This window comes from Lissotriton helveticus, chromosome 3_1 (genome assembly GCF_964261635.1).
Source record: "Lissotriton helveticus chromosome 3_1, aLisHel1.1, whole genome shotgun sequence".
NCBI classification, from domain to species: Eukaryota; Metazoa; Chordata; class Amphibia; order Caudata; family Salamandridae; genus Lissotriton; species Lissotriton helveticus.
Genome location: NC_136061.1, coordinates 1,947,909,032 through 1,947,922,037, shown reverse-complemented (window position 1 = coordinate 1,947,922,037; position 13,006 = coordinate 1,947,909,032). Strand labels below are relative to the sequence as shown.

Here is a 13,006-nt window from a genome sequence, read left to right as displayed (position 1 = left end):
AAGAGGTACCTTTCCTTGAAGAGCGACATGTCCCCACAGACCACAGGGTGTAGTAACCAATATTTAATAGCAATCAGCATAATGGCAGTACTAGTTTGCAACCCAATGCTAAAGCTTTTGAGAGTAGAGGAAGAGGTAAGAGCTCAAGTGATTCTTCCTCCTCTAGAATGTGACAGACCATTCCTTCCCCCAGCCATATGGCCCCACTGAGAGCAAGACTGCTCTAGATAGCAGAAGAGGTATTTTTCTTGCCAGGATGTCACTGCGTGCAATTTGTTTGCTCTCTAACTCAGGAAAGTGGCTTTAATGTTTGTAAACCTTTGTATTCTGTGATCTGGATTTTTTCCGGCCTATTCATGAAGCAACTCTTGTTTGGGTGTATCTTGTGAAATATAAATTACGGCTTAGAATAAACTAAAACACTGAGGTGATTTGCATGTCGAAAGGAAGACATTTACCTCAGATAATTGGGTTTTTAAGTAGTTTGCTGTATATACTGTATTCATTTTTTTCACACAGTCACAAACTCAAACTCATGAAAATCCTACAGGTTCGTGGACTTCTGCTCATAGAAGAAGGTCAGTCTCTCCTGTGAAAAGATTGCATTGTGGAAAAGACATTACAAGAACAAGGCAAAGCAGTGTACTCAATCTATTTTGTAATATTAATGAGAGGAGGCACACTGAGACCGAAATTGAACCTGCATTAGAATCAGCTGGTGTATATAAAGACCAACAAATTTGAAAATTACCACATCACGAGATTCTCCTCTCTTGAAGAAGGCCTGATCTCTTTCCAACTGTCAACGTGAAGTACAGCATACAAATCTTGAATAGTCTCAAAATATAAAACTCTTGTTATAGGGCCATCACTTTCATCGAGTTGTAGAATGTGCTTTTGAGGGGCTGTTTAGAGATTCTCAAAGTCAATGTTCTCTTTCGTAAAGTGATATAGTGTTTGACTAGGTAGCTGTGTCTTCTGCGAACAGCATCCAAATTACCTAGTGGTGGAAGGAACACAAGGGTTGGTAAAGATAAACAGTAACACCGTTTGCATTTGTTTTATATTTCGAGGGAGAGGAGGAAACAAGTGATTTCAGTGATTGACCCATCAAATACTTGGCTGTCTATTTTACAAATTATCCATTGCAAATCCAAAGTTTATTGCACCATTGCTTTATTATTTTCAACTCAACGTGTAATCTGTAATAGCACGGGGGCTGTTTGGTATGTAAGTGACTTAATCCTTCGGATATGAAAGCTGGTGTATGCAGTGAAAGTGAAATGGTTGACTCTCTGTTGGCAGCAGTAATCCTGAGCAATCATTGAGTTCAATATGTGCTGTTGTTTACCCTTCTCACGCTTTAGTGTTGTACTGTTGTACTCGCCACAGGTGGAGATGTACACAATGTCAGTTTCTGCACTATCTTGGATTTCCATAGAACTCTGTTCACCGATAAATCTGAGAGGAGGGTGACTTGTATTTTGACTTTTCCAAGGCAGGGTGATTGGAGTCATCCAGAAAAATTGGCGAGATTATGTGGTGACGTTTCCATCAAAGGAAGAGACCCAGTCTCAGGCAAGAAATGCACAGAAGATTCTAGTTACGCCTTGGGATTACAGAATTCCTAAAATACGGATCAGCACTCATCAGGCAGGGGCACTGCAGGTAGGTAGCTATGGGGTCTGGCCACATGGGCCAGCACTCCTTTCTTTTTGATTACTGTGAACAATTTACTATGCATGTTCATTTCTGCTTACTCAGCGCTTTAATGCTTGTAAAACATTGAGTGAGAGATTTGTTTTTATAGATTTTCTAGCATACTGCCAATCAACCCTCACTGTTTAGACAGCCTCATAACCTCATTACATTTTAGGTGTTGGAATAGGAAGCAACGCTGACATCTAGCGCTCTTCCTGTTTTGAAACCCTAATCGTCTTTGGTTCAGGCATCCCCTGCTTTTCTACGGCCTCTTCAGCTCTGGGATGCTCGCCATCCTGTCTTACTGAAGCCTCTACTGCTTGATTCATCACCGTAGTTCAGCTCAGACCTACAGCCCATCTACTGAAATGCCGATATCTACAAGTAGATCTTTTAAAGAGCATCTATCATATCCGTCCCTGCAGTGGCCTTGGCTAGTCCAGTATGGGAACACACAGATAGACCTGCCTTCCAGCATGCCTACTTTTCCAGTGCTGAGACTGCACACAGCTCAGCTAACACATGTCAGACTTGCCCTGCAGCGCTACCTGCTTTTCTAGCAAAGAAATATTGAAGTTATGTATTGTAAACTTGTTTAATTTGGTGGTGAACCCACTGTGGGGCGCTAGTCACTTAAAATGTGGAATTCTTAAATTGCTTCTGCCTCATTCTTGTTGTTACCTCTCGCTCATTGCTTCGAAGACAGAGAGTATGATTGTTATTTAAATTGTAGCATAATTTCACTGTATTTTTGTTTTTTTCTACTTTTTTGCTGCTGCAGGATTGCAGGGTAATTGTGCGGATTGATTCCTGGGAAGCAAACTCTCTGTACCCCAACGGGCACTTTGTGCGTGTTCTGGGGAAGATTGGGGATCTGGAAGTTGAAATTTCAACAATCCTGGTGGAAAACAGCATTTGCGTTTCTCCTTTTTCTGAAGCACAGGTCAGTGATTTTCAGGTGTTCTAAATTATACAGAGCATCATCACATCTTTATAAAGTGGCGCAAAGGATTCACTTGCACAGATTGTGAATGCTTGTGCAGCCACTACTGAAGGTTAATCAGAAGCAACTGTTGTATTTGCATCGCCTCTCCCTATGTTTTTTTTTTCCATGGACCGCTTCATCAGTAGCTGTTTCTGTGAAACATGCCAATTCAGTTTCTGTTGTATGAGTGGAGCTTGCACTTTAGGTTCAGTATATGTTCTGTGTATGAATTAATTTTGTGTTGTACTGATGTTGTCCTGTAGTGCACTGTTTCTGCCCACACAGTACATTTGGTGCGCTAGGTAAGCTTGCCTTGCTTCTATATGTGGAGTTCCTTTTCTCTGGTTATGAGGTAAGTTTGTTGTGCTTCTGCATATGCTGTCCCTGTTGTGAGTGAAGTAAACATGCACTGCTACTGACCAGGATAGTACTTGTGAGAGTAAATGCATGTTACTTGTACTTACTTTTCAGATGAGAGAGATGCCTTCCTCTGAGAACCCCTGGAGTATCAGCCTCCAGGAGGAGGAGGAGCAGGAGCGCATGGACCTCAGGGACACACACTTGGTGTTCAGCATTGACCCCAAGGGCTGCGAAGATGTGGACGACGCCCTGTCCATCCGTAGTTTAGCCAATGGTAACCTTGAACTGGGCGTTCACATCGCTGATGTCACCCACTTTGTGGCAATGAATTCACACACAGATATTGAGGCCCGAACAAGGTAATTTGTTGTTAGTGGGATAGTTCAAGTCCCATGGGCACTTCATTACACTGGTGGCTAGGGGCTAAGCTGGTACATGTCAGTCTTTGGTTTAGCATGACATAGTTGGAGCAGACCGCTTGGATCAAGCAATTGCAGCAATATCAGTACAGTTTGGAAAGGAGGCCGGTTCCAGTTGCCCCTCTTCTTACCAATGTTTAGTATGTAAATGTGGTAAACTGGGCAGGTCAGTTGGTGCCCCCTGACTTTACCCTCTTGTTTTTGTGCTATGATGCCCATTAGTGAACATATTTTCAGATATGCTTTCATCCAAGATGACCTTGTCGCTCATGAGCAGCCAGTAATACATTGTTGTGTGCTTGGCACAGCACTTCCATTCCACTGAAGTGAAGTTAGAATTCCTTGGAGTGTATTGTGGCTTCACGGGAATGGAGATAGAGCAGTAACTGCTAAGTACCTGTTTAATACACAACACTGTAGTAAAAGGCTTTAAAAATCTTAATTTAAATAATAAGAAATTGCCATTGCTAGGTGTTTGATACAATCCAAGTTCGTTTGTGATGATGTCTCTTTTTTGTGTTTAACTAAATTAGTTATAGTATTTTCAACTCCTTTGCAAATGATACATTAGGCAAGATGTGATCAAAGTTTCAAGTTTGATCAGAGTTCTTGCTGCCAGGTTCAGTTGCAGATGTGCAGTACCTTAGGGCATTATTTAGAGTTTGGCAGTTGGCATACTCCATCTCATGTGTGGTCAGTATGCTGTTCGACGGATTATAGCTTATGGCACTTGTAATACGGTGGACAGGATATTTGTTATGTGTTGAGTATACCGTCCACCAAACTCTAAGTAAGCCCCTTAGTCTGGTAAACCAAGCAAAATCCTATTCCCATAATCCATGTGAGAAGATTTGACTTGTTCTTTTTGGAATGGGAGAAAAACAAACCTGAACAAACCGGTTTGTGCAACCCCTTTCCGTAAACTGCTTTCTTCTAAATTTTATTCATAAATGACTTTTGCCAGGCTAACAAACCCACTTTGATGAATGCCCCAATAGATCAAAAATGATATTCTGAAGGATTATTTATCCCTGGCTTCTCTTCATTCCTCAGTGTTTTTCATATTTTATTTTTTGCATCTGCCACTTCCCACTCGTTCTTCTCCCAACACTCGACTTTTTTTTCTAAATGAGTCTCTTTTTGTGACCTGATCCTGTTCAAGCTTGCCATTTTTTTGTTATTAACTTTATTGGTGAATCACATAGACATCTCGTACAGGCAAATACTGACATAAGGGTAGGGTTCCCTGCCCTTCCCTCCCGTCAATTATAAAAAAGGAGGAGAACATATCACCGCTCCCCTATCAATAAGCAATTAACTTTACAGATTAAGGAATATAAACAAGGGAAAGTCCATGTCCCACATGTATGTTCACATTGGTGGTACATCGCGCATATAATTTGACTCCACATGATGTCTGCATAGATCATTCCAATCCCATACCCCAAACTTTCCCCTCCCCTCCCACTTTTGCTTCAAACATAGTCACAAAACAACATTACTGTGTACATGGTTGTCGTATGTTAGTCACCAATGCCTAGCCACTTATTCTTGCCTGTTCTCTCCCCGGGTTCCCCAGCACCGGTGCCACTCCCACCGCACCGCAGACCTCTGAGTTTCCGGAATCTGATCCTCTCTGTGCTTGCCAGCATTTAAGACCATGCCCGGAGGTGCTCTTTCAACTTTTCATCCTTACGAACAAGCTTCATTTGTGCCCTTTCTTTTGTCGCACACTCACATATGTCTTTCATTCATTCCCCAGCCTGTGGGGACCTAGGTCTGAGCCACATTATAGCAATGCACCATCTTACCAGCACCAACCCCAGTAGGAGGAATCGCCTGCTTAATTTCTTGTGCTAAGGGTTGGGTAGCAGACCCAACAGTACTTGTCAGATCGTTTTAGGAATTACCCATTCTGTGCCTCACTGAAGGTGTGTGTGATCACCATGTCCCAGTAGGAGAATAGTGTTGGGCATGTCCACACCATATGTCCGCTGCCTGTGACTTACATCTCAGCCATTCGTCACTACGGGCAGAGTAGATTATATGTAGTGTACATGGGGTGAGGTACACCTGGTAAACCAGGTTTTATTGTAGTAGTTTAAATTGTGCCTTAGAGCTAACTGTGCGGACCCCTTCATGGACATTTTCCCGTTCCCTATCAGATAGGGGTCCTCAAGCATAGTATCCCATCTGCTTCACCGGCAATACCCCACCCGGTAAGTCATCTCTCAAGGCTCTATATAGATGGGTCACCAATCTTCTACCCTGCGCCATGTACAGCATTGCTTTCAATGTATTAGTGCTAGGGGGAACCCCGGCCAGATTTCCTGAGTGTCACTTGAGATCTTCTTATACTGTAGGAATTTTCCAGGTCCCAAATTAAAGGTGGCCATCGCCTCTTCTCGAGCAATAAATCTTCCATCCAAATATAAAGGTCTCCCAGTGGTTGGCACCGTCCTTGCTTCCACCGTCACACGGACATAGAATTTGCAATACTGGCGAAAGGGCGCAACACCCACCGGGGCATATCCAGGGCATAAGGGGCATGTTGGATCACCCTTCGGACAACGGTTTCCCAGATCTTGGCCACATGTCGCACAATGTATGGAATCCGGAGAGGAACACTTCCTCCAAGCATCAAAAGTTCAGTTAGTGTTTGACCGTCGTAAGTGCCAGCCAAAAGGCTTGTCTCCCAGTTGTCTTGATTATGTAGCCAATGTACTGCATGCTGTAATTGGGAGGCCATGTAATAAAATTCTAAACAAGGGCCTTCCCTATCCTCCCCGACACCATGTCCTCTGTAACGTTGCTAGGTGCACCCACCTACGTTCATTGCCCCATAAGAGATCTGTCAGGAGGTGGTCTAGTGTCCGGAAGTAGTGTCCTGGGATGGTGTAAAGCGAGTGTTGCCGTGCTTATAGACATCTGGGTATTGCAACTAGACCCATGAGTGACAGTGGTAAGTAACGCCACAACTGTATGGATCCACGTATCCCCTCAACCACTCTGCCACTGTTGAGATACAAGTATGAAGAGGACGTGTTTGTTAGCCTTATCCCTAAATATTTCATACCCTCACCTACCCATGGCAGCTCTCCTCTCGTCAACTCTGATTGCGGCACATCTGTCAACCTGCCGATGGGAATTAGTGTGGATTTTCTTGGATAGATCCAGAGTCCTGATACACCTCCAAATCTCTGCAGATCCGCAAGGAGAAGTGTCGCCGAATTTGTTGGTTGGTGCAGATGGACTAGTGTATCGTCGGCATAGGTGAGACCAAATGGTTGGTCTCTCCTAGCCTGATCCCCCAATGTCCCAGTCCATCCCGCAGGGCCACCGCCAGTGGTTCCATGGCTAATGCAAACAAAAGCGGAGAGAGCGGGCACCCCTGGCAGGTGGCTCTGCAAAGAGCGAATGGGCTGGACATCAAGATCCCCACTCTAATTCTGGCCTTTAGTGGTTGTATAAAGTAAACTGGTCCATCTAAGGAACTCCTCACCTGCACCAACTCGTTGGAAGACCTGCCACAAATATGACCAGTCTACTGAGTCAAAGGCTTGTTTAATGTCCAACAGCTCTAAAGCATAATCGTCCTCCATTAAGAATGGGACGTGACAAACATGTACTAGGCTTTCCAGATTATGAGTGGTGCTGCGCTTAGGTATGAATACTGCCTAGTCTGTATGAACAATGTGGAAAATGCTCGGGAGAAGGCTCGCTGCCATGATTCTACTAAGTACTTTCACATCTATATTTAGTAAGGAGATCGGCCGGTAAGAATTGACCAGCAGGGGGTCTCTATTGGGCTTCAGTATCATGGCCACCATCGCCTTGCACATGGAGGACGGCAGAGCGCCCTTCACGAGTACCTCGTTGTAGACTTCCATTAGGTGGTCAGCCAGTAAGGGGGCAAACCTCTGATAGAAATCTGCCATTAACCCATCAGCTTCGGGGCTCTTAGTGGTTTTAGGGCATTGGATAGCCAACAGAATTTACTCTTTTTGTATCGGGGCGTTCAGAGCCTCCCCTGCTTCTGGATCCATTGAGGGAAGCCAGACAGAGTCCAGAAAAGCTTGTATCGTCTCCTGTGGGGCAGAGGGTCGATGCAGGTATACATTTTTAAGGTGGTCAGCCAGGGCTGCAGCTATTGCGTTCTGTGAAAAAACATATTTCCCTCACTATATCTGAGCTACCCAATGGGGTTAATGTCTGACTCTAGCTTAATTAGAAGAGCCAGTAATGCACCGGTTCTATCTCCCTTCATGTGTAACCTTTGTCGGTATGTAGAGTGCACGTTTTTCTAGTCTATCCAGGTTTGTCAACCGCGCCTCCTGTGCCACTCCATTTTGTGCCGGGCCCCGGGGAGGGCCTTCTCTAGCCTGCTCAGTACTGCCTCCTGTTTGGCTATGTCCCTTTCCAGCTGTTGGTGAACCCTGTACGACGTTTTAATACACATACCCCTAATGACCACCTTCATGGCCTCCCATTCGAGCATTCGATTCATGGGGGATCCCCAGTTTTCCTCAAAATACTGTTCTAGGACTTCTAAGAGTGTAGCCGCGAATGGAGGATCTGTCAGGGCCTCAGTCCCACGTCACCAGAGGGGTATTGCAGAGCGGGCTTTCCCCCCACCCAGGCTTAGCGGTACGGGCGAATGGTCGCAAAGGTATCTAGGTAGATAGGTTATTCCTCTCACATCAGATCCCAGTTCGGCTGAGCGGAACCAGTAGTCTCCTCCCCCCTAAAAAGCTTAGCTTCCCTTAACAACTTCTCCTCCCACCCCAGCATCTGCTGTGTCCTTCTCTTACAACGTGATGGAAGGTCCAAATGTGACTGTTACCAAAGCTCACATGATTTACAACTTCATAAATGTCTCTCTGAATACAAAGAGCAGTTTTCTAGTGCTGCCTTCATAACTGGATTTCTTTACCATCTGATTTTTCTAAAAGTTAAAATATCTCCATGCTTGTGCGAAATGGCAGAATACGCTTTTTCTTAAAAATATTCTGATTTCCAGTCAAAATAATTAGAAAACCCTGCCCAAGAAGGCAACATTTACAGATATTTAAAATCTATATTTTTTAATGCTAATTGTCCAAAGTACAAATGAAACAGTACACTTGGCTGCTGTAATCACACCTCTTTAAAGCCGTGTACATTGCATTAATAGCAAAGGAGGAAATGGATTCCCAGCGTAAAGTGACAAAACTATATGCGCTCCTTTAAGAAACTTGGAAAACTACTTCATCCATTATGCATGGCGGGGTGCCACTCAGCCAGCTAGTGTTTTTCCACTGTGCGAGGAAGCTCTTGAATTCAATCATGCTTTATCTAAAGCTTTTTGGCGATTTTTACTATCTTTGTTTTACGTTTTTAGATGTTTCCTATTTTATTGTGAATTTTTTTGTCACAGATTTTTTTTGGGTGGTGTGGCACTTTACTGACTTTTTTTTATAAATGTCTAGCCTATAGAGGCAAAATATTTAGGAATAATGACCATTACATCAGTATGGGTTGTCTTCCTGACACCCACTCGATTAAAGTGAGATTCTATACAAAATGTGATATTGGAGGCTGAGGGACTGGGAAGGGGTCCGCCTCAGTGCTAAGATAGGCAGAACTGGATGCTAGTCACCTGCAGCATCCACTTCTGCCTCTGTGGTAAGTGGTCAGCAGTCTTCTTCCCATGCTGATGCTTCGTTTGCCACTCCTGGAGGTGGGAGGGCAGCAACTGATTGCCACTCGCTGTCCTGATCTTGGTCAAGTTTGAGATCTCGACTTTGAGCAGCTGATGGTCTAATTTGACTTACCCATACCTGTGTTTTGACATCAAGAGACTTGGAGTACTCTGTTTCAGTGCCAAGGCACTTAGAAATGTTACGAGACAGTTTGACATTGGGTGGGGGAGCTCCTCGTCCCTTCGGTGAGAACTTGGTCTCCCTTCATCTGGAAGACCTGTGAAGTGTTTTGAGTGGAAGATCATGACCAAGTACATCTCTATGCTGTTCTAAATTCTCTTAGAGGGTTCAGACTTAACAGGTCCCTTAGCCTTCAAGGGACGATACAGATACACTAAGCATGGAAATGACTTATTTCCCAGATTCACCAGAATGGCGTGAGGTAAGTGGGTAAACATTGTTCAGAGTAGGGAATTAGGGCAGGGATAGATCACCTTCTTGTATTCCTGCAATAGATGCATGCAAGAGGTGCAGGAACATGTGTCTTAGCACAGACATCATTGATTCTGCCATTCTGAGTCCTCTAGTTCACGCAGACAAAGATGGAACAGATCTTTGCCTTAGGATTCAGGTTTAGCATCTTGCTTGCATGAGTTCTTACTGGCTTCCCCAAATTCTGGCCCATCAAGAATCTTATTGATGAACTGGTGGCTTTATGAGCTATCAAATAGAGCTGCATCCTGAGTTTCTAAAAGAGATGATTTCAGCAGATACCTTGTTGTAGCATCTGCAAGGAAGAGGTTTAATTCAGGTAGCTCGACTTCCTCAAATCCATCAAAGAAGGAGGGCAAAGTATGGGATGCTTTGGGGAATACCGTTTGCCATACAACAGCCTGAATTGCAAAAGCTATCACCTCTTCCTACCTGTTAAGCCAATATGGTTGTTCTCTTTTAAGGTCAATGAATCAAATACTGGAGGATCTCCCAAGAGAAAAAAGAAAATATTTTCTGGCTATAATTAAAGAAGGATTGGTAACTTCGATATCCTGATTGGGGTAGCAAGAGACACTGTGGAACTGGCTACTGCTGACATTTGTAATGGAGTTTCGGTGAGAAGCTCTTCCTGCCTAAGGTTAACTCCTTTGATCCCTCCTGCTTAACAAAAAGTTTGAATTGCCATTCAGTGGGCCATGTTTAAACAGCATGAACATATTCTGTACTAGAAGAGACAGCAGCTAGAACAACAACAGAAGTAGCCCTTTCAGAGGCGAAAGTCTTCTTGAGGAAGAGGTAGTGGTAACAACCTTCTGCTGATGTAGGGTGGGCACCTACAAAGCAATGGCACCATCATCCTACCTCTATTTCTCCCCTCCGGGAGGAATCATTTCCAACCATCTCTAATGATGAAGAAAATGTGGGTGCTAGATCTTGTGTGTAATAGGTGCAAAATCAGGTTTTTCAGCACTCCTCCTCAATTTTTCACCAAGGGGTTCACATCCTCGAATGCTGGACCAGATGGTTCAAGAGGCTCAAACACTTAGAACGGCATAATAAACCACTTCGAAAGGCACAATATTAAAGGAAAAAGGCAGTCTTTTCCCATTTTTCCCTAATCAAGACAGGACCCAAGTAAGATCTCCACTGGATTAGATCTGAAAAAGACAAACCAGTGAGTTAAAGAAAAAAATTAGAAGGCTGGCACTTCAGCCAATTTTTCCTCATCTATATTAGGGCAACTGAATGTTGGCACTGGATCAGATTTGTCACAGATTTTTCTAAGGTTCGAGATTACAAGGTATTTCTTTTTGGACTGAAGTCCTCTACCAGGGCTTTTTAGAAAGTCGCTGTGAGAGTTACAACATTCCTCTGCAGTTTGGGACTGTTCATGTATCCTTATCTGGAAGAATGTTAATCAAAGTTTCTTTGCGTCCCACATTTGCACAGGGCTTACAGTTAACAGTAGACCTGCTATTCAGACTTGTACATCAACTGAATATAAAGAAATTCTAATTGTTTTCAACTCATAAAATTCTATACTTAAAAGCGATCCTGGACACAGAGAAAAGAAGCAGGTCTTATTCTGACAAGAGATTCCATTCCATATGTCACAAATGCCTTCAGCATTTCTTAAGTCACTCTCCTTCAATTCATCATTCCTCTCTACGGGGATCCATATGCTCCTGCATGTGGGATGCGAGGTTGCATATGAAAACTCTGCATCAACATTTGGAGTATCAGTGGTGGCAAAAGTCAGGAGATTCAAATGACAAAATACACCTGTTAGTGTATGCCGTGCAGTTTCTAAGATGAAGGTGTAAGAAGAAGAACCTCCTTGCTGGAGTTTCATTTCGTCCTCTCATCATTTCACAAACAATGGTAGCATGCCTTGCTGGTGGTCTTGGGTGATTATAAGGATATCTTACCACCTAGGGGGTTGTGGTCCCCTCTGGAGAATGCCAAACATTAACATTTTGAAGATGAGGGTGTTTGACCTGGCTCTCAAGTGCTTATTTTTTATTTTTTGTTTGTGGTGTAAGTAGGCGCTGTTCTTCTTCAGATGAACAACAGCTTGGCTATGTACTATTTGAATAAGCAGTGAGGAAGTACAGTGTTCTACCAGGAGGCTTAGGTGATTAGACACTGGATGCAGGTGAGGGTTTTTTGTTTGATGATGGAACATCTTCTGGATCTGCCAAACACAAAAGTAGATTATCGGAGTTGCCATGAATGGGTTTTAATTGATAAACTGCTGGCTGACCTATTCTTTTGCCGAGAGCACCCAGGAAAAGATTTGCTTGCAATAAAACAAAGTGAGAAATGCACCATTTACGGCATCCGGTTTCAAAAATCTTGATCCTGAGGGAATGCACTTTAGATGAGTTGATTGAGAGGATTATTGCTATTTGCCCACTTCTTCTGTTGGAGATCAATAAGTTAATACTCCTCAATGTAAAGTTGACTGACCTAGACCGTTATTGTTCTTGCCAGTGGTGATACCTAGACTTTATTCAGATAACCTTTTAACTGCATAAGATACTACTGATGTAGGAAAAGACAGTACCGGTTTCTTTGCTTTGCCTGGCAATGTTTGGTTTACACTTCTCTTATCAGAGTTTATTTAACTACAGTCACTAAGTCTTCTTCCCTGGCATCTCTGTATGGTCAGAAGGCCTTCTCCTACCTGTGAATTGAACCTGGTACTCTCTAAGTTAGTGCCCTATCACCTTGAACCAATGCACAAGGCTGATTTACAGCACATTCATGGAAGAGTTACATATTTAATGGCCATAAGGGTAAGTGCCCTTCAAACTGTCAAACTGTCTGCAGCAATGAACCATAAATGGTGTTCATAGTAAGTGTCCTTAAGACTTAACAAAGTAATCAGACTATTCCTTGACCACTTTCTTCCCACATCAAAAGTTCCCAGCAGAGATGTCTTTACATACCCTTGATGTTGAGGGGGGCTTTGTTATTATTGGATTGGACTGATTTTCAAACTAATTTTTTTGACAATTATGGGGCTATACACACAGGTCTAGTTTCCTCTGAACTGACCGTAGCCAGGTGGATAGTTTTGTGCTTAGTTACCTGTTAACGAAAAAGCAAATACAAATGTACCTGGTAAGTCTGGATATCTTTCCAAAAGTGGAAAAACTGCTACAAACAACCAGAGCTACAATCTTTATCTAGATCTGGTAAAAACCGAGCAGCCACGCTAACTACCCATCAGAACACTCTCTCTCACAAATTTTCAGAATCAACATCTGCAGAAATATTATGTACAATTCTATCTCTGTCAGAACTATTGTATAAAAATCCTTAAGAACATGAACTTTTCCTCAGAAGAACAACTTGAACCC

General features: G+C 43.2%; 1 protein-coding gene across 2 annotated transcripts in view; it reads left to right on the top strand.

The window, feature by feature from the left end:
• DIS3L (DIS3 like exosome 3'-5' exoribonuclease) overlaps positions 1–13,006 on the top strand; it is a 294,015-nt gene that overhangs the window by 115,786 nt on the left and 165,223 nt on the right. For both annotated transcript variants that reach the window (XM_078683028.1, XM_078683029.1), the window contains exons 8-10: positions 1,499–1,668; positions 2,483–2,644; positions 3,158–3,405. In XM_078683028.1, the coding sequence (XP_078539154.1) occupies positions 1,499–1,668; positions 2,483–2,644; positions 3,158–3,405 (580 nt within the window). The remainder of the gene's footprint in view (positions 1–1,498; positions 1,669–2,482; positions 2,645–3,157; positions 3,406–13,006) is intronic.